Source organism: Pseudopodoces humilis, chromosome 13, assembly GCF_049639895.1.
Source record: "Pseudopodoces humilis isolate 2021_Gansu_Grassland_sample_001 chromosome 13, ASM4963989v1, whole genome shotgun sequence".
Lineage (NCBI taxonomy): Eukaryota > Metazoa > Chordata > Aves > Passeriformes > Paridae > Pseudopodoces > Pseudopodoces humilis.
In genome coordinates, this window is record NC_142212.1 from 17357840 (window position 1) to 17383611 (window position 25772).

Genomic DNA, 25772 nt, shown 5'->3' on the forward strand with positions numbered 1-25772 from the left:
GGCGCGGCGGCGGCTGCGGGCATGGGGGCGCCGGGCGGCGCGGCCCTCGGCCCCGGCGCGCTGCCGCGGCGCTGAGCCCCCGGCGCTGAGCCCCCGGCCCTGCCCGCGCGGAGGAGGCGAGGAGGAGGAGGAGGAGGAGGAGGAGGAGGAGGAGGAGGAGGAGGAGGAGGAGGAGGAGGAGGAGGAGGAGGAGGAGGTGGAGGAAGGACCCGATGGCGAACAGCAGCGAGCTGGGGAGCAGCAGCAGCCCGCACCTGCCCAGCGCCGGCGGCCTGCTGAGCGCCTCCGGGCTGAAGCTCGCCACGCTGGGGCTGATCCTCTGCGTCAGCCTGGCCGGCAACGTGCTCTTCGCCTGGCTCATCCTCAAGGACCGGCACCTGCACCGCGCGCCCTACTACCTGCTGCTGGACCTCTGCCTGGCCGACGGACTCCGCTCGCTCGCCTGCTTCCCCTTCGTCATGCTGTCGGTGCGCAGCGGGGCCGCCTGGCCCCACGGGCCCCTCAGCTGCAAGGTGCTGGCCTTCCTGGCCGTGCTCTTCTGCTTCCACGCCGCCTTCCTGCTCTTCTGCGTGGGGGTCACACGCTACATGGCCATCGCCCACCACCGCTTCTACGCCAAGCGCATGACGGGCTGGACCTGCCTGGCTGTGGTGTGCATGGTGTGGACCCTCTCCATGGCCATGGCCTTTCCCCCCGTCTTTGACGTGGGTACCTACAAGTTCATCCGGGAGGAGGAACAGTGCATCTTCGAGCACCGCTACGTCAAGGCCAATGACACGCTGGGCTTCATGCTCATGTTGGCGGCCGTCATCGCCGCCACCCACCTGGTCTACATCAAGCTGCTCTTCTTCATCCACGGCCACCGCAAGATGAAGCCGGCCCAGCTGGTACCGGCCATCAGCCAGAACTGGACCTTCCACGGGCCAGGAGCCACTGGCCAAGCGGCTGCGAACTGGACGGCTGGCTTTGGCAGGGGGCCCACGCCGCCCACCCTCGTGGGCATAAGGCAGGCCACCCACAGCCAGATCAAGAGGCTGCTGGTGCTGGAGGAGTTTAAGATGGAGAAAAGGCTCTGCAAGATGTTCTACATGATCACCTTGCTCTTCCTGCTGCTCTGGTCCCCCTACATTGTGGCCTGCTACCTGCGGGTCTTCATTAAGGCCAGCTCCATCCCCCAGGTGTACCTGACCACCTCCGTCTGGATGACGTTTGCCCAGGCAGGGGTCAACCCGATCCTCTGCTTCATCTTCAACAAGGAGCTCAGGGTCTGTCTCCGAGCCCACTTCCCATGCTGCCAAAGCATCCAGAGCACCCAGGGCACCATCCTTTGCGATCTCAAGAGCTTTGGGATGTAGGGGGGCTTTTCTCTTTCTAAAAAAGAAAGATGGATATAAAATTTCCATGTTTCTGCATATGAGCTCAAGAGAGTGTGACCTGTGGGGGACATACTAAACCACCACCCAGCACCCAAACCTTAGGCTGTAAGAAGCTATTTTATTTATTTTTCTATATTTTGCGTATGCTCTCTTCAGAACATAACAGGTTGCTGTCTATGGGAACAGGTACTTGAGCAGAACACCCCCAAACCTTAGGCAGTAAGAAGCTGGTTTTTTTCTTTGTGATTGTGTGGTTTTTAAAAACAAAACAGGGCTCCGAGTTTCTGGTCTTGCTTCTAACGTTTCTAAACATGATTCCAACAGATACGGATTAAGGCCATGACATTTTTTTTTGTTTCCCTATTCCTGTCTGTTTTGATAAAGGCTTAACAATTTTACTCATGTAATATTTGATAAGGGCCAAGACAATTTTATACTAAAGTTATTTTTGATGACCTCAAGAGGTGTTGTTTTATTATTATTATTTGATTTTAAGTGAAGAACATGAAGAGGACGTTCTAGTGTGGTCAGAAGTCAGTTTTGGTGGGAGCTGTTGGGTTCATTCATTCTCAAATGGTTTGAGTATTTGAAGCCGTTAGTTATAACTTTTGCTTGACATGCAAACAGTGTAGAACTAATTTCAATTTTTCTTGTTGCACTATTCATTTGGTAATATTTCAGAACTATTTGTGAAACGTGATTTTAAAATACCAACTTTAAAAATAAGCAACTATAGCAGTTTTTAAAACCTAGATTGAAATTCATATTTTACTGCCTTTATAGGAAGTTATCTACAAACCTGGGTAATACTTGTACATTTTGACTGTTTTCTTTAATAAAATATTGAAAACCTTTACTGTATGTAATTGTTTCAGAATGGCAGCATTCTGCTTTGCTGACAAATAACTTGTGTATGTGGAAGGTTGTATGTCTTGTGTCTGAGTAGATTTCACAGCTAAGGTTATTATGGACAAGCACAATCCTTATTTGCTGTTAGATCTCAATTTAGGTGTTTATACCAATAAAAGTGACTAAAGCTATTTTTAAGAAGACTTAAATTCATGATGGGCAACAGGTTTAAATAGCACAATTCTTTGTGTCTGCTGAAACCAAATTTCTGTTGTAGCTCATTGCTGCTCTGTTTATGATAGGAAAGAGTGTAATTGTGGATGGCTAATTCTAGTTGGCAAAGCAGTTTTTTAACGCTGTGGCTTGGTCAATACCATACTCATTTATAAACTATATTCTTAATGGGAAGCTTACATTTATTAAGCATGGCATTTTAACCTGCTCTTTTGTTCTACAAAAACATCTCTGAAAGTATTTTAACCAGTAACCTGATGGCTGGATCCTGGCACAACTTCTTAGCTGTCTCAGAGGAGGCTGTCCCTGAGGTGCTTCCCTTTCTGATGGGTCATGTAACATTTAACAAACCTGTGCTGGAGCAAGTCTCACACCAAATGGCAGGGATACAGCCTCAGTTTATGTGAAGAAATCTGCATCTGCTGAGTATTTCTGTAGGGAGTAGTCCAAAACTGGTAGACATCAACTGAGAAATAAGTTGCTGTGCTGTGACTATGAAGCGAGCACAAAAGAGACATGGCAGATCAGAAGAGGGCAAAGGTGGCAGCTTCAGATTGAGGCAGGGCATGAAATGAGCTGGGACTCCTGGTTTGGTTTAAGCCTTGTTTTCCACCCCCAGCTGGGATTTGGACACCAGAAAGGCAGCATTTCCTGCAGTGCATAAGGAGAATGTTGCAATTTGAGTTTTTTGGTACAGTTGCAGTACCAATGCTGCCAGAACTGGGCTCAGAAATATGACTATGGATGGGGTATCTTTAAAACAAGGAGAGATTTAATGATTATTTCTAAAGCTTCTAAAGCATTTTGAAAGTGCACCTGGGTACAGAAGGAAAGCTGTCACATACTTCAGATCGCAGCAGCAGCTGGTTATCAGTGATAATTATATTTTCAGGCTGGAATATCATATGATAGCTTAGTGAGCCTGGGAGAGTAGTGGGGTAGAGCTGTGTTACAAAGACTATGGGGCAAAGCATGGGTGCTGTTGTTGGGAATTGTGTTTCAAGTATACTTTATACCCCTGGTTTACTTTTAGGTCTTTTCTGCAGGGTTCCAACTTGTGGAACTTTTCTCGTATCTCATATTTCCCTCAGAGGCTGCCTACATAGTAGGGGCCTAGAACTGTGATCTGTAACTCAGATCTTGTCATCTTTTTCCTAATCCTGCTGGTAACCAAGCCAATACTTTCTTTCTCTTTACTCTATTAAAAATGTCTGATATTTTGGCATCCTCTCTCTCTTCCAGGCTATAAGTAGTATGGTTATGATTCTATTTAAACCACAGAGATGGGAAAATAGTTATTTTAAAAGCTGCAAGGACCAGATTTTTCGCTTCTAGAAAAAATGAGCACAAATTTTAGAATCAGTCATATATGCGGGGGATGAAAACTCACCTTTGGGTGACCTGATGGTTTTATTTAGGCTTGGCTTATCAAGCAGTGCTGCTGTATTGAATGCCAGCCTCTGTGCAGAGGTATCCCCTGGCTCAGTGATGCCCTCAGGAGATGGGTGAGTTGGTTCTTATCTGGTTAAGATGCTGGGTGCTTTGCTATCACCCATCAGTGGCAGCCAGACTCAGCCTTGCTACAGCACAAGCATACCCCCAAAAAAAAAATTAATTATCTGTATTCCATGTCTTTTACTTGCACACAGCTTCCAGGGCTGACTCAGGACTCCTGATATACTCTGAGGGCAAAATCAGTGCTGTTTGAAGTTAATGTTTGAAGTTAATTTTATATTTTAGGTACTTGTGATGTCAGTCAGATTATGATCCTGGCTGTGGTAGTACAAAAGAGAAGGAACTCCAGTTGCTTTAATTCAGGGTTTAGATAGGTGTTGTACAATAGGGCTTAATTTCAAAAGATGTGAAACTAAATATCAAGGACATGGCAGAAAATTAAGGAGTACTCTGTGCCAGCGCACCAACAAACACCACTTTGCTGGCTGAGAGTGCATCAAGAAAGTAAGGAAAACCAGAAAAAGAAGCACCAGAAGATAAATATTCCTTCTGAAATCTGAGAAAATATAAGAAAGTTGAGAGGAAAAAAAAAAAAAAAAAAGACATTTCCAAAGCACAGTGTTCACTTGTTCTCATAGCAGCCTTTAGTCTGCATATGGGGAAAGTGGGTCACAGAGATTAAATGCTTTGACCAAGATCAGAAGAAGGGATGTTGGGGAGGATGAAAACCTGCTCTGGATTAAAAAAAACAAAAAGAGAGAAATAGTGTTTGGGAGAATGGAATGAGCACAGGGAGAGATGGCTGCTGCTGTAAGGTGTGGCTGTAAATCCTCCATCCCACAAAAAAACAGAGTGCTTTTGGTCTCACTGAGAAGTGCCAATGACTGGTATTAATAATTACTGCCATGCGTGAATCTATTGCTGCTTGTACAAGTCCTGGACTCTCTTCCAAAAACTCAGATGGTTTGAACCCCTCTCCCCATCCCCACAGACCGAAACACAAAGTACTCAGAAGGTTTGGTGGGCTGCACAGCAGTGGGGCTCTCCCAGCTCTTCCACTGACCTGTGCTTCACCAGAATGGACATTCAGTCTTCTCTCTACCCCTCCAGGCAGCTGCATGATAGTTTCCCATATTCTGGGCACCACAAGTGCTGAGTACCACAGGAAATACTAATATCATCTCCCCCAGAGATTCTTCACAGTCTGGCTCAGAGGTCACAGCATGCTGCTTCTGCATATCTGTGGTGAGGGATTGCAGTTGGGCTGAGAGCTGCTCCATAAAAATCTTGGTTGCTGCTGGCATCTTCACTCACTCACCAGGTATTTAACACATTCCTTACAAGTGTTTCCAGTCAAAATCTTGAAATCGGTGGAGGATTTTTGTGTAGACTTAAATGTCAGGCCAGCTTGAAAAATGGCACTGGTCGGAAATCGCAGTCAGCAGCTAAGACAATCTCTGATTTACAGCACTCAGTGCCTGCACTACTCCAGGGTGCTTGTAGCTCTGCTATTAGATTTGGAAAGAGCTAGGAAAGGAGCTGAAGCATTTGGCCTCAGTCAAATCATGTTGTTGGGTAAAGGTCTCATTCAGTGGTCGTGCTAGAGGCGGAGGGTGAGCAGCGGATGCGAAGCCCACGAGCTGTCATCATTTCCTCTTCCAATACCAGGTCTGCACAGAGGAGGCAAAGCTGCCTCCCAAAATGGTGTGAAGCCAGTAGCCTCAAGGAAAAGGGCAGGAATTTGGCTTACTTTGATAACAACAGTTCTTTCCTGAGGCTCTACCTGGATGTGGTACAGCTACATCTTCAGAAGGCTGCTCTGCCATATGCTGTATGCCTGTCCTGGGATACACTGTGCAGAGCTCAGAGAAGCACAAAGCTGGCATTTTCCCTCTCTTCCCAGAAAAGGATGTGGCTGGACCTCTGCCACTCACCCCACATGGTTAAGCACAGTCACCTTGCTCTTTGGAGGCACCTGCACTTGCTCAGAATTGCCAACAAACCGCCCTGAGGGAAGTGGCTCCAGACAGAGTAACAGACACATACTGGCAGAGTACAATACTAAGTATCACTTCATTAGCTCAGGCTGCAGATTGGATCATTCCACACAGTATCAGAATACCCCAGAAACCTTATTAGATAGTTATGCTTCTAATCAAAAAATTATTAGAAACATGGCAGGGGGGCTGTTTTCTAATAGAGGTTTCCTAAAGTCATCATTTTTAGCACAGCTTCCTTTGTAGTTGCTCAAAACACTGCACAGGCTATAATTAACTCTATTGTGATAGGAACCAGGAAGCATTCCCCATGCTATAATGTTCTTATGATTCAGAATATTAAAAAATATATGACATATTGAAGAAATGCAGCCATCCGAGAAAGACTGTGAAGATGGTCTCCTAAAAGCTGGTGCTGAGTCATGCTGGGGTGGGGCTGTGCCTATGGATATCTTACCCCAAACCTCCTTTTATGCTGGTGGCTTATGATGCCATGTCATTCCTGAAGGACTTGTGTGGGGTAAATCCTTACTCATCCATCAGTTGCAGAACTGGTGACCGGGAGCTGATTTTCCAACTTGACATCTGTGGCACTCTGACTTTCCCTAGAGCTGCTGATGCTGAGCATCTCCCAGCCTAATTTGACTTGGTACAAGTCATTAACTGCCCCACACCTCGATGCTTTATCCCAAGAATGATTAGTTATTCACCTTTCTAAGGCAGAGAACCACTGATGGCAGGAGCATTATCACGGGTGAACAATCGCTGACTACACAAGCTTTCATCACTTTAAAGTCAAGCTCAGCCTTTCATGCAAGCTGTTGCATTTCTGTATTTCTATTCATGTTTAATGACCTCAGCACTTGCACTCTGTGTTTGATCTCAAGTCATGCATGGCTGTACTGAGGATGTATTTATTGGAAGGCCACCGTCTTCAGTGCCACATTTTTCTCGTCTGCCGTGACCAGGTTGATAGCACAAAGCACTTTGTGTAGGAGGCTTTCAAGTTCAAAGCTAGTCTTGCAAGGGCACAGGGAAGCTGTGAAGTCACAGCTAATTTTAGGCATCATCATGGCATTCATAGAGTAGGCAGAAATCAAGAGATTGCCCGGTGGAGAGAAAGCCCATCCTAAGGTTTCTGAATGTTATTTACTGGTATGTCATTAAAAAAATGAAAAAAAAAATCTCCTGTGTTTTTGTGAGGATGATTAACCATTGGAACAAATCATCCAGAGGAAAAAAATGGATCTTCCATCTGTGAGACGTGCAGTGTGAGCCTGCGCGCCTGCCCACGGCACACCTGCCCCGAGCTCTGCCTGCCCAGCCAGGGTCCCTGCACCGGGGTCTGGGGCTCAGCCCCAGCACACAGGCAAGAAAAAGAAGTCAGAAACACCAGTAAACAGCACCAGAACCCTCTCTGTCTCAGGGTGATTCACTCCTTCCTTTTGCTAACTGTTGTACAACACCCATTTTATCATAGCATATAAACAGTGCTTGCTTCTCTCAGAAATTTTAGCGGAGGTAGAGCTAAAATGGCTTTGTCATTAAAGAGGGAAACACAGGAAGATTCAGAGGAAGGGCTGAAGTCTGGGTGTCTTCTGACAGTGAGAGATAGAGGAATGATTTAGTGGAATATTACCTCACTGCATCAAACCACTCAATCTGTCCCCATCTGTCACTGAGCACTTGCAGGAGGGTGCTGGAAAGGAAACTGTTGAGTAGCTTGATAGTCGAGTAAATCAACTGGGCTTTTTCCTTTTCCTTTTCCTTTCCTTTCCCTCTCTCATTAGGCTTTGCAGGCTCCCAGCAGGTGCCTCAGCATGCTGTGCCAAGGGCAGGGGGACAGCCCTGGTGGCACAGGGCTGCAGTGGCCTTGGGGCACAGAGACCAGCTCTGGGTGCCCACAGGACCGAGCTGCCCCTGGGAGCCAGCTCCAGCAGAGCCCCAGGAGACACCTGGGTGTGCAGGAAGGCAGATGAAGAGGGAGTATGTTCAGCCAAGCTGCAGTGACTACAGGGGGAGAACATGAGCCCCTGAGCCAAGGAACCAGCAGCATCACAGGCAGAGGTAGAGCTGGAGCTGGGATGTGAAAGCAAGGAGGGGCTGAGCATCACCCAAGGGTATCCCAGCAGGGCCATGAGGGAGGCTGCAGAAACCAGGCTCTGCAGGACCTGCCACAGAGCTGCCAGTGGGGACAGGGCTCGGTGATGAGCTTCCTCCCCAACAGATCCTAAATACTCAGCAGGACAGACCTTTACTTACTTTTTGTGCAATGTTTGTCTGTGCCTAAGTGCTGGTGTAAACCAAATCCAAATAGCTGAAGGCTCTATTGCAATGTGTGGAAGGTTTGTTAGCAACTTTGGGGAGTTTAATGAAAGAGTGGGGAAGGGAGCTGGAATTATGACACCACCACAGTCAGGAAATTTTGCTGTTTGATTTGAAGTGGTGGGGGACCTTTCTGTCAAGGTTTCATCCATGTGAGAAAAGAAATTGGGGAGGAAAAAATTAGAAACCTACTAATTTTACAGGATGAGGTGAAATTTTTGGAAAGAGTGAGAATGTTGGCAGCTGCCTCACTGATGCCTTTCCCTGAGCTGACCCTTGTGGTCCCATAAAAGAGGTCAGAGGTGTGCTCTGCTGTCTGGGCTCCCATGTAGCCTGGAGGGATAAATAAAGGGTGAATCCTGCACCCCCTGGAATTAATATCAGCTTTGCTGGTTTGCAAACTCCTCGCAGCAAGAGCCACATCTGCCCATTTGCAGTGAAAGCCCACAAATCTCTGCATGAAATTACATGAGTGCACTCACACGTGCAAGAGAAAAAGAAAATAAAGAAGAGCAGCCCTGCTTGCTGGGCTGGAACCAGGCTATATTTTTAGTCTGCTTCTGCACTGCATTACTGCCTTGGGATTTAAAAAGCCACATTATGCTTTAAAAACAGATTTAATCCTTTCTGTGTGTTACGATGCTGTGGTGGAGGCAAGGCACCAAAGTTTGTGAGACCTGGTGGAATTCCCAGCCTTGGAAGAGATACAGCTGCCCAAGCAGTGCAGTGCAGAGCTCCACAGGGGTCCATGGCCCATCCTTCCTGTACCCTGTGCTGGGATGCAGTGCAGGGACAGCATTGCATCCCCGGCTAGCTGAGGCTGCAGCGATGCAGGAACACGCTGAGTACAGCACAGGCCACAGGCACTTGCTTTATGTGGTCTGTGAGATTTGCAAACTTCTGGGGACAGGGAATTGCCTGTAACACGCTGATCTCTGGTGCCACAGTACAATGGAGCATCAGTTTGGAGTGCTCTGGGCACTCCTGGCACACAATTAACATGCACAGAATTTCCCAGGTTTTGCAGAGGAGACTTTCTGTCCTTTTGACATTGTTCTTGCCTTCATCTTCTGCCCCATTAAGCTGCTCACAGTCAGATTTCTGGGAAACCCCTGCCACAGGGAGATGTACACCTGTCCTCTGTGGTTATATTGCTCTTCCCTCCTTTCCTGCACTGTACTCCTTGTCACAAAACAAGCTGCCATCCATCCTCCTCCCTTTAGTGCACCAGGATTACTCAGCTTCAGCCTTTCCCAGCCCTGATGACCGGGCAGAATGACCCAAAGGCTGCCACCATCCTCCAAGGCAGACATGTCACATGTCATGCCAAATCATTGGAATGTTTCCTGCTGCACTGGGCTGGGTCTGCCTGCGCTCAAGACTCTCCTTGAGACACCACAGGTGATTTGCTGATGTGCATTAAACTCATCTCCATTCCTGTGCTCAGAATTATTGATCAGTCTAATGACTGTACCCCTGCTGGTTTGCCATTTCATATCTCTGTAACAGAGAAAGGCACATTGATTTTGCTGTTATCAAAATCCTCTTGCATTTGCACAGTCTCTTCTTGCAATTTTCTAATTCCTCCTGGAAAACACGTTACACATTGTCAAGATCAAATTCCTGAGACATCTTGTTTAAATCAAGGGATTCTTAGCACCTTCTGTTTCTTTTGAATATCCATCTGTGCAGAAACAAATCCCAGAGCTACGGGGGCAGGGGAGGCACTGGCAAGGACCTCAGTCTGGGGTCACACTTGCTGGTATCATCCTTTGCTTTGGTGGATTGTACTGATGAGGAAAATTAGCAAAGCACCCCTTGACATGGAATGTTATGTGATCATCAAACACACTTTGGGGTCACAACAAGCATAACGTTTCCCACACCACTACGAACTAACAATACCAGCAATAATCACTTTTCTTACCTTAAAGTGCTCTCCACAGAGGTATGGATTGTTCCCTTTTATCTTCTCAAACCTCATGATAACCTTCAGCCAGTTAATCTCCTTCCAGTTACTAGTTCTGTAAAACCAGGTTAGGGTGACCTGTCTCTTCTGCATGGACCCCTTCAGATTTGAAGTCCCCCCCCTTGCCACACAACCAGAATAATTTACTTTTGTGTCACCTCCTCTCTCAAAGACTTGTAACACTGTTTTTCTGAAGTGCCAGAATTTCCCAGGGGTGAACTGTGGGCAGGGAGATGCAGATAAAAGCTGAGTTTCAGCTTGGGTTGCTGGTGCTCAGCAGAAGAGCCTTCCCTGCAATCCCCCAGGCTCACAGGTGTGTGCTGGTTCAGCCAGATGTGCACCCTCAAATCCCAAACACCTTGCTTCCCCTTTCCTAATAAGCATGTAATCAAATTAAGGCAGCAACTCATTATAGTGGTGGTGGCCTTTCCTGCAAGGCCTCTCTGCTAACCCAAAATCTGGCAAGAAACATGGAAATGCCTCGAGTGTGGTGGGATACCAACATTATTCTATAACATATCAGTAATATCAATATTCATATAATATTAAAAATTAATGCACACATTTCTATTAATAATGAAATTACTGCAATATTAATAAAGTTAAAACACACGTTGGCACAGATCTAAGTGCAGTGAATAAAGGGAAGTGTTTAAACCAGCCTCTCTCTTCACAAGCTGTGGGTATGGGGAGTGAGGCTTTTCCACCACACCAAGGAGGTTCCAGGGCTGCACAAGTTCTATTTTCTCATCTGATTTCTCCTGCAAGAGCCTGTCCCCTTCCCCTCCTTCAAGGCAGGTGAGGAAGCTGTCCCTGGCCTGAGATAACTTCCAGGGTGATTCTGAGGCAAACTGAACAGCACAGGGGACTGCAGAAAACTTTTTGTGTCAGGGTTGGCTTGAGGCTGGCCGCCTTTCCTGTGGGTCATCCTGAGTCGTTTGCTGTGCTCCTCAAGACAAAAGCTGGCTCCAGGGAAAAGCAGAGGGGACTGCATGGCTATTCACATTTGGAAATGCTTGTGGTCACTGGTTTGCCAATTATGGTTGTAAGGCAAAGGTAAAGGGTGCCCTCCCAGCCCCTTCCACTGCAGAGTGAAATTAAAGGGACTTTGCAGGTGTGCTTGGGAGAGAAAATCTCCCCTAGGGTGGGAGAAAAGATAATTGATTAGGGCAGAGTTTAGGAAATAATGGGGATGCAAAAGCTTAATCTTCCTTCCAGAACTATTCTCTCAAATCAACTAACCTCCATTGTGAGTGTCAGTTAATGGAAATTAAATTACTAAAAGGGGAATCGTAATAATTATTGCCAAGTGAATATAGTGGGGATGTAGGACAGTGAAGTTTTGCCTTTATCTCTCTACATCAGCAGGGAAGGTGTGGAGCAGCCCCTCAAGGACGAATATGGGATAATGCATCTCTCAAAGCTGCACAAATACTCTGTCCAGGAGTGTCTGCAGGACACAGGATCTTCCACCTGCTATAGATGGTGAGAACTTTAAACTCATGTAATTGGGGCTGTTCTCATTACCCAGATAAATGCTTAATCCCACAAGTTAATTGGCACAAATTGCAACTACAAAGCTGCTCTGCTCTTGTCTGATAAACTCTCCTAGGATTTCAGTTTGGCAGGTCTGAGGCAGTCCTTAGGTATAACTGTCCATCACAAAGATATAAACCAGGGTTTGTGCCTCCAGTGGAGTCACTGGTGAATTTTGGCAGCACAAGAAGAGGAGCAGGACTACAGTTTCCTGCTATGGTTCATTTTTTGTGCTCTGATTTTAAAAAATGGAGCAAGAGATGGGGCACTGGCACATTTGGGCTGCTCCTATTTTTCTTCTTGATTTTGTGTAAATTGAAGTCCATGATATTGAGCTTATTTTATGGGGACAGACATGAATAGAAAAGCAACCCCCACACTTCCAGTGTGTTCCTCCTCTGCAAACCCAGAATTTGTGCACAGGGAGTTTGGGGAACCCCCCCCTATTTAGTGACAATGGTAAAATCAGGCTTGGGGTTTGGTTTTAGATCCCGGTTATGGGAATTTCTGCAGTGCTGACATGTCACTTTGAACTCAATAAATGACATGGCCTTTCACCAGCCCTTTGGATTAGTGCTGAGCCCCTCTGAGAATTCAGGTCTAATACAGGCACTTTGTACCTGATCACATTAATGCAAACCAGATGCGAAATTACCCTTTAGTGACACCTCAGTCCTTTTTTTTTTTTGTGTCACCACTGCAAAGGGGCAGGCAAAATACAGAGGCACTAGAGTGGGTACCCTGGGGATGGGCTGTCTTCAGCCAGGAGAATAGAGTCTCTCTCAAGGCTTTTATTTCCCTAACATACACAGAATCCATGAGGACCTGGCAATAACTAGTCCAGTTATTCTTTTCTGTCTCCTGAGAAAGGTTGTGGAGCCTGTAGAAAGTACCTGGTAACTCACAGGGATGTTTCTCCTCTAAGTTTTACAGGTCTGGCCTTGGTACAGTGTGCTCACTTCTCCAACCCCCCATCTCCACCAGCAGCAAAGCACTGATGGTTGAAAGGTGAACAACTTCACTTTTCCAGTTCCAGCATCTGTTTGCATGTCTGAGAAGAGCAAGGAACATGTGACTCTCACACAAGCTATTCCAGCTCTGGAGACTGACAAGTAAATATGAAATCACACAGTGTTTCATAGAAAACCCACAAATCTTATGTTTGTTGGGCTAAAGTTGATCCTTTGAGGCACAAGCCGAGGAAAACCTCTCCTATTATTTACACCAAGATTCCTCCAAATTCTGAAACTGCAGCTTGATTGAGGAGTTCATACCTTGTAAACTCCAGGTTTCCCAAGAAGCAGACAGAGGCATGTAATCTTTTGCTAAGCTATGCATAAGGAGCTCTGATAGCTTGAGTGAATCAAACGTGGGATAAAAGATTACACTGAATAAAAATGAAAAACCACAATGACAAAATAATGCTATAATATTAAAATAAATCAAATCATACACTGCCATTTTTCTGATACAGAATTTTTGCACAGCAAATTTGATACATATACAAGAAGTCAGGCAGCCTATTACAATTAACTTCAGTGTTCCTTCTTTCTTTAATAGAAACTACATCTTAATACATAGTTTGAGATGATCAGGTAGTTTTACACCAATTCAAGTAAAAACAACTTCTCATCTTAGAATACTAAAATAACAAAATCTTTTAATGCTCTGAATACTGAAATGCTTTGGTTCCACCTGTCACTTTTTAAAAGTGTAACAACTACATCTATTGGTTAAACCTTTACCCTAGAGGTGAGCCTAACTTACAAATAAAATTATATTAATAAAGATACGAAATGCAACATAAATACAGTTCTTTTGACAAAATTGTCATATGCTTCACACTATGCAGTTATCCAACTCTCAGTTCAATTCAGGTATTCCCAAGTGTAAAGATGTGGCCAATTTTTTCAAAAATTGGCAATAAATTTGGATGTTTTCATTCTGGGGTTAAACCAGAACCATGAAGCTCACAAAATTATTCAGGAATGGTCAAGCCCCTGCCCTCAGAAAGAGTTTTGCTCTAGTAGATGTTGTTTGGCTACCCCAAAATGAAAGCATCCTCCACTGCGAGTCCCTCCTGAAAACCTTGGCCGCAGCAGCAGCGTCTCATCTCCAGCCGATGTTGGTGAAGGGTTTCCCCTGGCAAGGACCCTTTGTTTTTTGTCACAATAACTAGAGAACGAAAATACTGAGTGGCTCTTTCTAGCGCAGAGCAGTTCCTGCTAAAAAAAGACATCTTCTTTTCTGAAGTCCGGTAAGCACCTGAACCTGCTGTGAGGAGTCCGCAGGCAGGCCAGGCCCGGCAGGCACGGGCAGGTGTGGTGCGTCCGCCGCCCGGAGAAGGGCACCTGGGGACAAAGCAGGGACATCAGTGACTGGGACAACCACGGCACTGGGGCACAAAGTGGGAGGAATAATGGGGATGTGGGGAATGCTGCCCATTCACAGCCAGAGGCCCCCAGCACAGAGCAGATGGCAAAGGCAGCCCCGCTGTACACCCATCCTGGTCCAGCCAGGGTTAAGAGCAGGACGTTAACAGTTGTGTTGCTGTGTAAATCTACATCTGTGATGACACATCTTCTCCACTTACTCCTGTTTCATAAAGGAGTTTGTTGTGAAACTACTCTGGCCTTTTACATCACGTTTTGTGGTGCCACTGTGCAGGGTTTTCTGCGTGTCCCAAGTCCTGCCCCATCACATGGCACAGGGCAGGACCTCAGGATCCCGTGGTAATCAGGCTGGAAGGGACCTCTGGAGGTCACCTTGCCTGACCTCCCTTTGAGCAGGATCTTTTTCACCACAGGGCAGAGGTTTCTCATTTCATCCCACCCTCCTCCAGCCACATTGTGCTGCAGGGAGCACATATGGAGTACATTAGACAAATTTAATTGTGCCATGACATGCACATGCACTGACACTCTTCAACAACTTGGTCACAAGCTCTGTCTCTTCCAGGAGCCAAGCAGGACAGCCCCATGGGAAGTGTCTGGGAGCTGTGGTGCTGCAGGCTGGCAGCACACTCAGAGCATCCCCTGGATGCAGCAAAGGAGGCACAGAGGTAAAAAGCCACTGCTATGAGCCAGGCAGCCCTACCAACCCTAATTCCCTCACTTCCAGATTTCTGTGGGGTTGAAGCCTAAAATTTTAATATTCCAAGATTTTCTTGTGTCAGCATACAAATTTTGTCTTTAAGAAAGTCCCACGCAGTCCTCCACACGTGGTGCCAAGCACCAGCCTGACTCCAGTGCCACCCTGTTGGGTGCAGGAGGTGGGCAGAGGGCTCACATCCCCTGCAGTGCCCTGGGCCAGCACCACCTGAAGAGCAGCCCCAGGGCAAGGGATGTCATGGGTTTCCCCATGGCACTCCAGTGTGAGCAGACAGGAAACAACCACTCGTGCTGGGGACTCCCCATGGGAATGACCCCTTCGGGTGCCCACACACAACACTGCAGCAAAACCCAAAGCTGAGCTCTCAGCCTTCCAAGAGCTCAGGTGATTTATTAAAAACATCCCACTTGCTGCAAGGAAATGTTCCTTTCAGTGGGAATCTCCCCTGCCTGGCCCTGCCTCAGACCCAGCCTGGAAATTCCAGCTGGGACTGATGCTAATGGCATCAGTCCATCACCATCTAGTTGTTGAGAAGGAAAGTAGAAGGTGGAACCCCAGCTGCCAGCCATCTCCCCCAGTTATCTCCTGGCTCCTCTGGATGTCCCCAAGGTGCCATGGCCATGCCTGCTTTTGACCTCTCCTGCAGGTAAATGAGAGGTTTTGGTGATCAGGGCACCCAGCTGCTCCCTGCACAATTCTTTACAAGAGAGGAACCACTGAGCAATCTCTCCATCCTTAAAAAAACCTCATTTCACCTGCTACAGTAAATCAATTTGCTTTGTGTTTCTCAGGAAGATCAGTGGGGTGAGGAATCAAAAATCTAAAATTAACCTCATAAAGCTTATAAACATCAGTGACTAAGTCTGGAGTGGACAGGCATCTTCTCTGATTGTAATTAGGCAGGCAATCAACTTGAAATATATCAGACAGTTTAAATTATTGCCCAATAACAATAAGCTCATAAAACCTTCTAGAAGACAATTTTTCTTATCCTAATTCCTGGTAATGGAAAGAGCCCTTACAAGAAAAACCTGCTACATCACATAGTAAAAATGACAATTTGGTCCCCAATATCAGAGCAGAAGTTTTAAAAATTTAACTGCAATAAAATAGAGCCTAAAACTTCCTAAAACTGAGAAAATAAACTGTAGATACTGAGCTGAGGAGCCAGGTCTTGGATGAAACAGTGAGAGAGGCAGCTAACTAGCTGCACATTTATGGTCTGAATTTATTGCCTCATGTCTTCCACTTATGGTGACTCTTGGGCTGTGCTCTTCCCTGAGGATGGCTCTGAAGACCACCAGGTTCTCAAGCTCTCTGGTAACATCCCCTTCAATCTTTTGTGTTTTAAAGAAGCACCTTTATTCATACTGCATGACAAATACATCATTACATAGCCTTAAATTAATGCACTTGTTAAAATCATTGTATTAATAATACAGTGTGTGTTTATATTTGAAATTAATAGGTAGAATGGAAACAAAGAGAGCCTGTGGGGACTTCTCTCAAGTCCAAATGTGTGTCAACACTTTATCAATGCACCAGGGGTCCCAGCACCAACTTGTGACATCTCTATGCCTGTGACAGGATCTTGTCCACTGCCACTGGGGTCAGTGGCACTTGCTGTGTTCCTGCTCACTCCAGTGAGGATTGGCAGGGCTGGGTTTGGGAGCTGTTAACGCTGCTTCAGATCACGTAACAAAACAAAGCAGCAACAACAAACTAATAAGAAAACAATCTGGGGAGCGTGTAGTGCTTTCATCCTCTGCTTCTCCTCAGCATAATTCTGACAGTAATGCACTTCCTTACGTAGGTGCCTTCACTGCTGCTCCCATACAGACGCCGATGGTTGGATATCGTAAGGAACGGGAAGTTTCCCTGCCTTCCCACCACGTACAGGTTTTATGCCGTGTGATGTACAGCTCAGGACATTCCTCCAGCCCCACATCCCCCCTCTGAGGTACTCACTCTGTGGCTCAAGGGGTGGCACTCGTCTCCCAGGTTTCCCATCGGGGTGCACATCCTCAGGCTGCGGATCCACAGGCTGACGGCGCAGCACATCCCACCTCCACACTGCTGGTCTCGGTCACAGGCCTGGAGATCAACACAGCATTAAGCAAATTAAATGAATAATAAATGTAGTCCAGAAATAGGACAGATCAGGTGCTCAGGAGCTGCCTCTGGCACCCCTAAGTTATCATGGCTCATTAAGGCTGAATAATAAGATTTAAAGCTGGTGTGCAATACTCGTGTCTCCCATGGATTGGAGCGTGCAGGCTCCTGGCACATTTTGGAGTTGAGACCAGGTTGTTTAAAGCCAGGACCACAGGCAGAGCTGCTCTGGGCCAAACCCAGGACTGTCAGTGATTTACAGTCCCAGCTTCTGAGCACTGATAGACCATGGCATGTGCCACACGCTTTCCCAGCTCCCAGACTGGTGCACAAGTGAGCTCAGGCAGGAGCAGGGACCAACCACACTAAACTTGTCACCAAAAGAGTCACCAAACCAGTCTTATGGAGGAGCTAAGATAGGAAACCATCCATTAATTTAATGACTTTTAGGTAACTATTCCTTCTAACTTCATATAATAATATCATGGTTGTGAGTGCCCTTGCAAGACTGCCTGATAATTTTGTTAGAGAAGTCCAAGTAGCTAAACCAGAAGTTTAAATATGGATTCTGTGGTTTTTATCTAGAATTACATGTAGCTAAAAGAGGTCTTAAGAAAAGCTTTGCATAAGCATCCACATCCAAAAAAAATGCTACTGTGGTAGCATTCCCCTTCATGGGAGGCAAAAAAATATTTTAGCCACTTACCCAATACAGCTTAGATAAGCAAAAAACTAAATTACAAACTAGTGGGTATGTTTTAAAACCCACAAACTATGAAGAGCAGCTGACACATTAGGGTTTGAAAACAAGTTACTGTACATCCTTCAGTTACTTTTTAATCAAAATATTAAATAGATTTAAGGCAAAAACCAGTCTCCTTTCTCCAGGGAGAAATGCCATCAGTTAAAGGTTCTGATTACACCCATGTAAACTGGATTAACTCACTGGGGCTCTGGGTATCTGACAGTAGCAGTGAGAGACCAAAGGCACTGGTCAGCACTACGTAAATGGGAAACTCAAAAACATAAGTAAATGATGATAACAGCTCTGGGGAAGGCACATATCACAGTAAACATTCTCTCGAGGGAAAAACTCACTGATCTTACCTTGGGATTTACATGATGAATGACTTTAGACTGTACTCCATGGGTAAATATTGCACTGACCAGCAGAAGCCAGATCACAACACACGTTTAAAGATCAGTCACTAATTTTGGAAGAAGCTGTTGCATTAGGATCACTATTAAATAGTGTGTGTGACCCAAACAGCTCCTAAACACAGAGCTCTGTGCTGTAGGTAAGCCCAAACACAGGGCATTTGCTTTTAAAACTAATATGGTCATAAAACTATGACTGAAGCCTGCCAGGTAGATATTATTCACTTTCTGAACTCTCTCTCAAAAAAAAAAAAAAAAAAAAGTAAAGAAAAAAGAAAAGAAAAGCACTCTAATGATATTATTTTGCCCTAGTCACAAATAAAAATGCAGGTCCAGTGGCTGTCCCAGCACACTGGTGTTCACACTGCTCAGCTGGAGCCACAGGCTCTGCTATTTTTCACCTGTCAGCTCCTGACTCCTTTTTTTTTCTGTTATATACCTCAAACTCCATTCATCTCTGTAGAACTGGTCCTGGGGTGAAACACCACTCAGTTGAAAAACCCACCCAAGTATGTTCTACCAAGCAAGTGTCTTGAATGTCCAGGCTGAACAATTTCCTTCCTAAACTTACACACACAGAACTTGAAAGGCTCCCTTTCCAAAAAATGTATGACAAGTTTTGAAAATATTCAACCCAAGCATTCCTGCCCACACCTTATCTGCAATGTATAATTCCTGCTGCTACTGCTAAATTTCCCCAAACACCACATGAGCACCTCATCTAAACACAGTTTTCTGGAAAATCAGCCCAAGAATGTGTCTCAGGTGAAATGCCAGCTGCAAAGGAAACAGGTGTCAGCACAAGAACCACCACTGAAGCGAGGGAAATTTTTCAAAAGTCCTTAAATTGCAAAGGAAAAGTACCTTGCAGGCTTGGAGGTTGGGGAACACCTACATCAGCTCTCATCTGAGATTTGCACATTCATCAAAAGCCAAAAATGCATCAAAGTGGTTTAAGTAGAAATGCTCTGCAATAGTTAATAAAAGTTACACTTGCTGGTTCTAATCTATTTTTACTTTTTGAATCAGCCTTGTCATTGGTCCATTATTCAGTGCCTCACAATTGCTTTATTTAATGGATTAATTATGCTTTAAAGGTGTAGCCTCAACTCTAATAACTGATAAACTGCTCCTCTGTTGCTGGGAATGTTTCTACTTAAAAGAAACTTGAAATCCTCAAATATTAAAAAATTCCTTCACATTCTCTGCTCTAAAAAAATAATCAGACTTGGGAACTGATCTGACTTCCAGAAAAATGCCCACGAGCTGTTTCATGCACTTCAGGGGTCCAGACAGAGAGCCTGGACAGCCACAGAGAAATCCACTGCTGTGAGTGCAACTTCTGATGGTTACAAAAGACATGTAAGCTCTCAGAGGAATGTAAGTGCTGAGTTATTCATCCAAAGCAAACACTTCAAAAATTATTTTACTTAAAAGTGATGCAACGCTTTGGGTTAAATAACGTCTTTAGGAAAAAAAAGTGTTTTCACAACCAGAGTAAATCTTGAGCTTAAAAACAACAACAACAACAAGAGGGACTTGTTTGCAAGGGGTTGCTACTGAAGGGAAAAAGCAGCACAGTCAATGACAAAGAAGAAAAAAGAAGGAAAACAGCGTTTTCCGAGGATTGTAATTCTGCCCTGTACACGGAGGGGCTGGAGTGGGCAGTGCAATGCCCTGAGCCAGACCCTCTCAGAGAGGTTTGGGGAGAACTGGGGTTGCATGGGGGGAGATGGGAGACAGCTCCAGAGCTGGAAAAGCAGCAGGAATCTCTGCACGCTTCCTGACCAGACTGGAGACAGCCCCCCCGCCAGTGCAGACATCCCTCACCCCAAAGGAGCAGACCCCGCGGTGTGGCATCCCCTCACCTCAGGGACCCACGAGCATTGCCCACCGCAGGGACTGACATATGCTGGCATCACTCACGGCAGAGAGACCCCCGGGCTCTGATACCTCTTAATCCAGACCGACCCGCTGCTCCGAGCATCCCTCATCCCTAGAGAGATGCCACGTCCGGTATCACTTATCCCAAGCGGACCCCCAAGCCCTGTCACCTCTCATCACCTGCCGCTGCTTTCCCTCCCGCGTCCTCGCTATCACCGAGCCCAGCTCCGGCAATCCATCCCCGCTCCGTGCTGGCACCGGAGGCTGCGCACAGACCGCGGCTCCCGCAGAGCTCCGCCAGCCCCGGGCACGGCAGAGCGCTCCCCTTATCCCGGCAGGTTCCCCCAGTCCCGCTAGCGCTCCCCGTGAACAAGCCCCGGACAAGCCCCGAACAAGCCCTCCCTCCCTCTCTCCTTCCCTCCCGGTGCCGGGTCCCGTCGGTGCCGTCGGTGCCGAGCGGCGGCGCTCACCCCGGTGATGACGGCGCCGTGCCCCGCGGTCAGCAGCAGCACCAGCAGCACCAGCAGCACCATCAGAGGCAGCGGGGCTGGGCGCAGGCTCCGCATGGTGCGGTGCCGAGCCCCGGCGCTCCCCGCGGGCGCGGTGCGGCGCAGCGGAGCCGGGCTCGGCCCGGCCCGGGTTATAAAGCGGGGCTGAGTCACCCCCGCCCGGCAGCGCCGCCCGCACTCACCGCGCCCAGGTGCGCGCTGAGGGAAAACTGGAGGGGGGGCCCCAGGGGACATCCCCCGGTATCTTGGAGATGTCCCCTATCAGGTCCGGGGGACCTGGGTTTAGGGGGTAACATCCCGCAGCAGTTCTGGGGAACATCCCAGGGCTCGGGGGGAAACGTCCCGCAGGGCGGCTGAAGGATTTCCCACAGCGGGTGTGGTGGGGTCGTGCCAGGGCTGGCTGGGGTATGCCCTGTGTCAGGTGTGAGGATGTCCCACGGCAGGTCTAGGGGATCGTCCCAAGGCTGGCTATGGCCATCCCACAGCAGATCAAGGAGGTATCCAGCAGCAGGCTAGAGGGGAAACATCCCACAACATATTGGGGACACCATGAAGCAAGTCGGGGACAGGACACAGCAGGTCTTGTGGAGATCCTGCAGCAGGATGAGGGAATTCCGCAGCAGGTCAGAGCACATCCCACAGTGGGGCAGTAGTAGCCCACAGCCACTGGAGCCAGCATGGAGCAGTGCCTATGTTCCCTCTGCCCCCTGGCCAGCAGCAGACCCAGACCCAGTGTTGCCCCTGCTCCCTCTGTGACCAGAAACCACCTGTAGCCCTCAACCCAGCCTCTGCTGACACCTGGCAGAGCTGTGGGCATGGCCGTGGGAGGGACATGCAGGCTGTGCTCACCTTGTCTGGGCCAGAGCAGCATCAAATGTACCCCACAGTCCAATTGGACCAACCCCAGTTCCTGCTGGAAGCCCAGAACCCTTTTGAATTCCTGTTCTCCTGTGGTTCTCCCCTCCTTGCCACAGGTAATCCCTGCCTCTGCCGAAGCCTCCCGGCTCCTGTGGCACTCAGAGGAAAACTTCTCTCTTCTACAGCAGGGCTGGTTCCCACCAAAGATCCATGGGAATGGAGAAGAAGGAGCACTAGGAGCAGAGAGCCCCATTCCAGAAGCAGTGCCCCACTGGCTCCTTCCAGCACAAATGCCAGGCCATGATCTCATGGTCTCTGTGAGCAGCTGTTTCTACCTGCACAGCACTGAAATTCAGTACAAACCAAGGTCTAACCACTAATGGTGGTATCTTTGGGCGCCTCTGTCCCCTGTGGGAGGAGGACATCACAAACACATGCAGGATTTCCTTCCCTTCTTCTCTCACTCCTTTTCTTCTCTATTTTCCTTACTTTTCCAGCTCTTTATGCTTCTTTTTGCCTTTCTTCTCCCTCCTAACTCCCTTTTTGTCCCCTTTCCTGCTTCTCTCTTCCTATTTCCATCTCTCTGGACCCTTTGTTCTACTCCCTTCCTCCAGCGTGTCCCGTTCACACAAGTTTTTTTCCCAGACTTTTCAATTTATATTTTTGTTCCAGCCAGGAAGGCAAAGCCTTTGCAGAGCTCTCACTTCCCTGAGCCCTCAGCCAGCCTCGTTCCTTGGCTGAAGGGGAGCAGGAGCAGAGTGAGTGTCTCCTGCTCAGTTCAGCCCTGCTCAGGAGCTGTCAAATCGATTCCTCAGTGGCCTCCCCTCAGGGGGTCAGTCTGTCTGGAGGTGTTTTCATTACAAACAGGGCCTTTTTGGGTGCTTAGGTTTGTTTTGTACAAGTGCACTCAAGACAAATATGGGCTGGGTAAATAGAGCTTTACTCCGAGGATGCTTTAAAAGCAAATTGGGATAAGGCAATTTTGACATGAAAGGATTAAAAATAACTGGGATGTATCCTTAGCTGTTGTAAACTCATGTTGCTGCCTAAAGCACTGGCAGTTTAAATCAGGTGAAGGGATTAGCTTGTTTTAAATTCTGTTTGTATCCTAGGAACTAAAAATTAATATAAGCCCGGAATTATTATTTTCACCATCTCCAGGTGCCCATAACTTTCAAACACAAATAATAACTTTCAGCTCTAAAACTCCTGATCCTCTAAAAACACTACAGCATTGAGGAGAAATAATAAGGGGGAAGGGAAGAATTTTGTGCAGGTTTGTGTAGGCTCAGTCATTTCTTGTAAAAGTCATCTGACATAAAAAGTATAGTTTATGGAAAGTTGTCAGTCCTGAGCTTAGAAGGGGAACATTATACATTAAAATGGGGATGCTACAGCCTTACTAGAAGCCACCCTAATGCCAATATTCTTACTACCAACTTGTGCTAAAACTGGTTTGCTGTCAGAAGAGACCTTTGACATCTGTGGCCTTTAGGTGATTACAAAATTGTAATGAAATATTAATTAATTCTGACTAAATCATTCCTATTCTTAAAGAAAAGGTGAAAGTTCAGGAGATGACGTTCCGAATTTCAGTGTCATTACAATTGTTTTACTGCAGAAGTAGTAAAAATCCACAACATGTCTTAAGTGTAAATCCTCACAGTGCCCATCTCATGAACACACCAGAGTTTCAGAAGTTTTATTTCATTTCTTTGCTCCACTTTGAAGACTAGCCTCATATTACTTTTCTTCATTTGAAAGGTTGTTTGCATAGCTGGGTTTCTCACTGGACAAATTCATTCTGAAATATGTTACATTTCTGGCTGTATCCTTTCAGTCTCTGCTGGTACAAGACCAGAGCACCCTGCAAGACCCCTGGGGACAGCAGTGGGCAGAAACAGCACTCCAGCCTCTCCAGCTTTATCACAATTAACACAGAGACCACTCCCAGTCCTCCACTTAAATAAGGTCCAGACACTCCTGATATGACCCTGGTGAAAAAGAATCTACCCCAGAACATTTTTCCTCCCACGTGGGAGCACCCAGCAGGAGGATCCAGTGCAGCCACCCCCGGGCAAGGCTTCGGTGGAGCTCCAGCTCTGGCTGTGCTTGAGAAGGGTTCAGCTTCTTCCCAAGAGGGAACCCCAAAAGCCCCATTTTCGGATCACCTTCACAAATCCACTAAACACCACAAAATTTCTAATATCAGGATTAGGGAACATCACTCTGAATTAATCACAATACTTTAGATTCGACACAGAGCGATAATGATCATACAAAGTCCTGAGCTGCATTAAGAATCTGGAGTGAAATACTTGTTTTTAGCTTCCAGTGGGTCTCTCTGGTTCTTCTCAAAGCCTCAGTTTTACTGAAGACTATCTATGAGTAGGCATTCAAGTAATTATTTGGCCTATTCAAGTGATAATGCACTACAGAGTTTACAGAATTTTGAAGACTAAGAATGTGAATATATCAGCTATCTAAAAAGATAATTTTCTCATAAAAGAAATGAGAAAAATAATGTAATGTGAGACAGGGGATTTATCTTTTTATCTTAAAACTCTCTTAATAATGACAGTATCTAATTTGTTTAATCTTTCACACTGCATACCCAAAAATGGTCTTGATTCAGCAAAATGGTGAACATTTGCTGGCTCTTGTAGAGGAAGAATGTATTTATTTATATCAGATATATAAATGTATAGTCTAGGTGTAAAGTTCACCCAAGGTATGAAAGTCCTCAAATCAGTTGCCTGTAGTGCCTGAAATAACCCGAACAAACAAATAATTTAGAATAAATTTCTAAGCTGAGTTGGGATGTAGTCCTTATTTCATCCAATATTTCTGCTTTAGTCCAATAACTAATGTTCAGTGAAGGTTGACAGACAAACAGCCCAAGCCTCTTCTCAATCATTTGTCTTCTCTCTTGGGGTCTGTACATGAGACAGAACAGACCATTTCTGCTGACATTAATTTGGGTCCCCAGCATCTACTCAACGACCATTTATCTTTTTTTGAGTTGCAAATATTTCTGTAAATGACTTCTAAGTCTCCTGCCTCTCTCTCTGATGTGGCTGGAGTTGGCCAGTGCCTTCTCAAGTTACCAGCAGCAGTCTGGCAGAGAAATGGAGGCTTCATACCTGCAGCTCTCACTGTGACTGTAAAATCCAGCTGGGATCTGAGGTGTGAGTGGCTTAGCAAGTCTGGGCACCCCTGGTGTGATGCTGGATCACACTGACAGCGGTTTGCATCATGTGGAGAAAATGAGAGGCAATTCAGGCTGTGAGACGCAATTCTCACACTGGAATTGCCTTTGGAGATGTCCATGGGGCTGCTGCTTGTGGGAACTTGTAGCATTGGCTGAGAGGTCAGCACGTTTCTGCCCTGGGATGGGATGCAGGGGAGGAGAGCAGCAGCATCCACGCACGTCATGCTCATGCCTGGTCTCTTCTGACGTCAAATAAACTGATTTCTAAAAAGTCTAAACACAAATGCTGATTTTGGGGTTAGAAGTGGCACTGTTGTCTGAATCCCTGCCAAATCAATCCATAAATTTCGTTAGTGAATCCAAAATGTAAAGATATATTGTGTTTTAAACTAGCACTTACCTCAAGAGATATCAAGCACTGACTTACAACAATGAAGACAGCTTCCCACAGCAAAGTTCTCCAACTCTTAAAAGCTCATTTCCTGTTTGAATTTCACTGATCTGGACCAGCATATGATATTAAGCCCTCTAATATGAATCTTCACATTCCGTGTGTAATAAGCAGGGAACAAGTTCCATAGTACCTGTTTTACTACACAACTACATTTTTATCACTAACAAGTGATTCTGGTAGCTCACCTCCACGACCTTTCCCATAGACCAACAAACTTTGCAAAGTCTCTGGTATGATGTCAGGAATATTGTCATCCCCTGGGAATAGCCACACTGTTCCATTCTTACTTATATAATCTTGCAGACCAAGTCAGCAATCAGTGTATGAACAGAAATATAGTGAATACACTAATAAAAATGAAACAGATTAACAAAGAACTTCAGCATTAAAAAAAACATCCACAAGTGATTTTATTTCTGGGGTCAAGACAAGAAATAGTTGTAATGAGCTGCTGTTGTAGCGATCTGTTCCCAGTGCTCCTGGTGTCTCATTACGCTGCTTTTCAGCACTGCTGTTGTCATAGTAGCCCCTGAAGAACCTTATGTAAGGAATAAGATGATGGTTCTGCAGTATGTTAGAAAAGAGCATTTAGCAGATGAGTGCTAATGTTCTAGATTAGGGATTCTCACTCCCTTACTCTGCACTGGCTCATGTAATTGCATGAATCACTTTGATTGCGAAGTACACGCTCTCCCGTCAGCTTAGAGGGATTGAAGTGGAATATTACAGAGTCT

The 25772-nt window shown here is 46.3% G+C and overlaps 2 protein-coding genes across 2 annotated transcripts; one reads left to right on the forward strand and one right to left on the reverse strand.

Moving 5' to 3' along the window:
- Positions 1-208: 208 nt before the first annotated feature.
- GPR27 (G protein-coupled receptor 27) lies at positions 209-2348 on the forward strand. The gene has a single exon (XM_005521980.3). The coding sequence runs from the start codon at positions 213-215 to the stop codon at positions 1353-1355; it is 1143 nt and encodes a 380-aa protein (XP_005522037.1). The 5' UTR covers positions 209-212; the 3' UTR covers positions 1356-2348.
- Positions 2349-12977: 10629 nt separating this feature from the next.
- Positions 12978-20608, reverse strand: PROK2 (prokineticin 2). Its single transcript, XM_005521979.3, has 3 exons — positions 20477-20608; positions 16821-16946; positions 12978-14092 (listed from the first exon to the last, which is right to left on the reverse strand). Exons 1-3 carry the CDS (start codon positions 20570-20572, stop codon positions 13967-13969), a joined length of 348 nt encoding a protein of 115 aa, XP_005522036.1. The 5' UTR covers positions 20573-20608; the 3' UTR covers positions 12978-13966.
- Positions 20609-25772: the final 5164 nt, after the last annotated feature.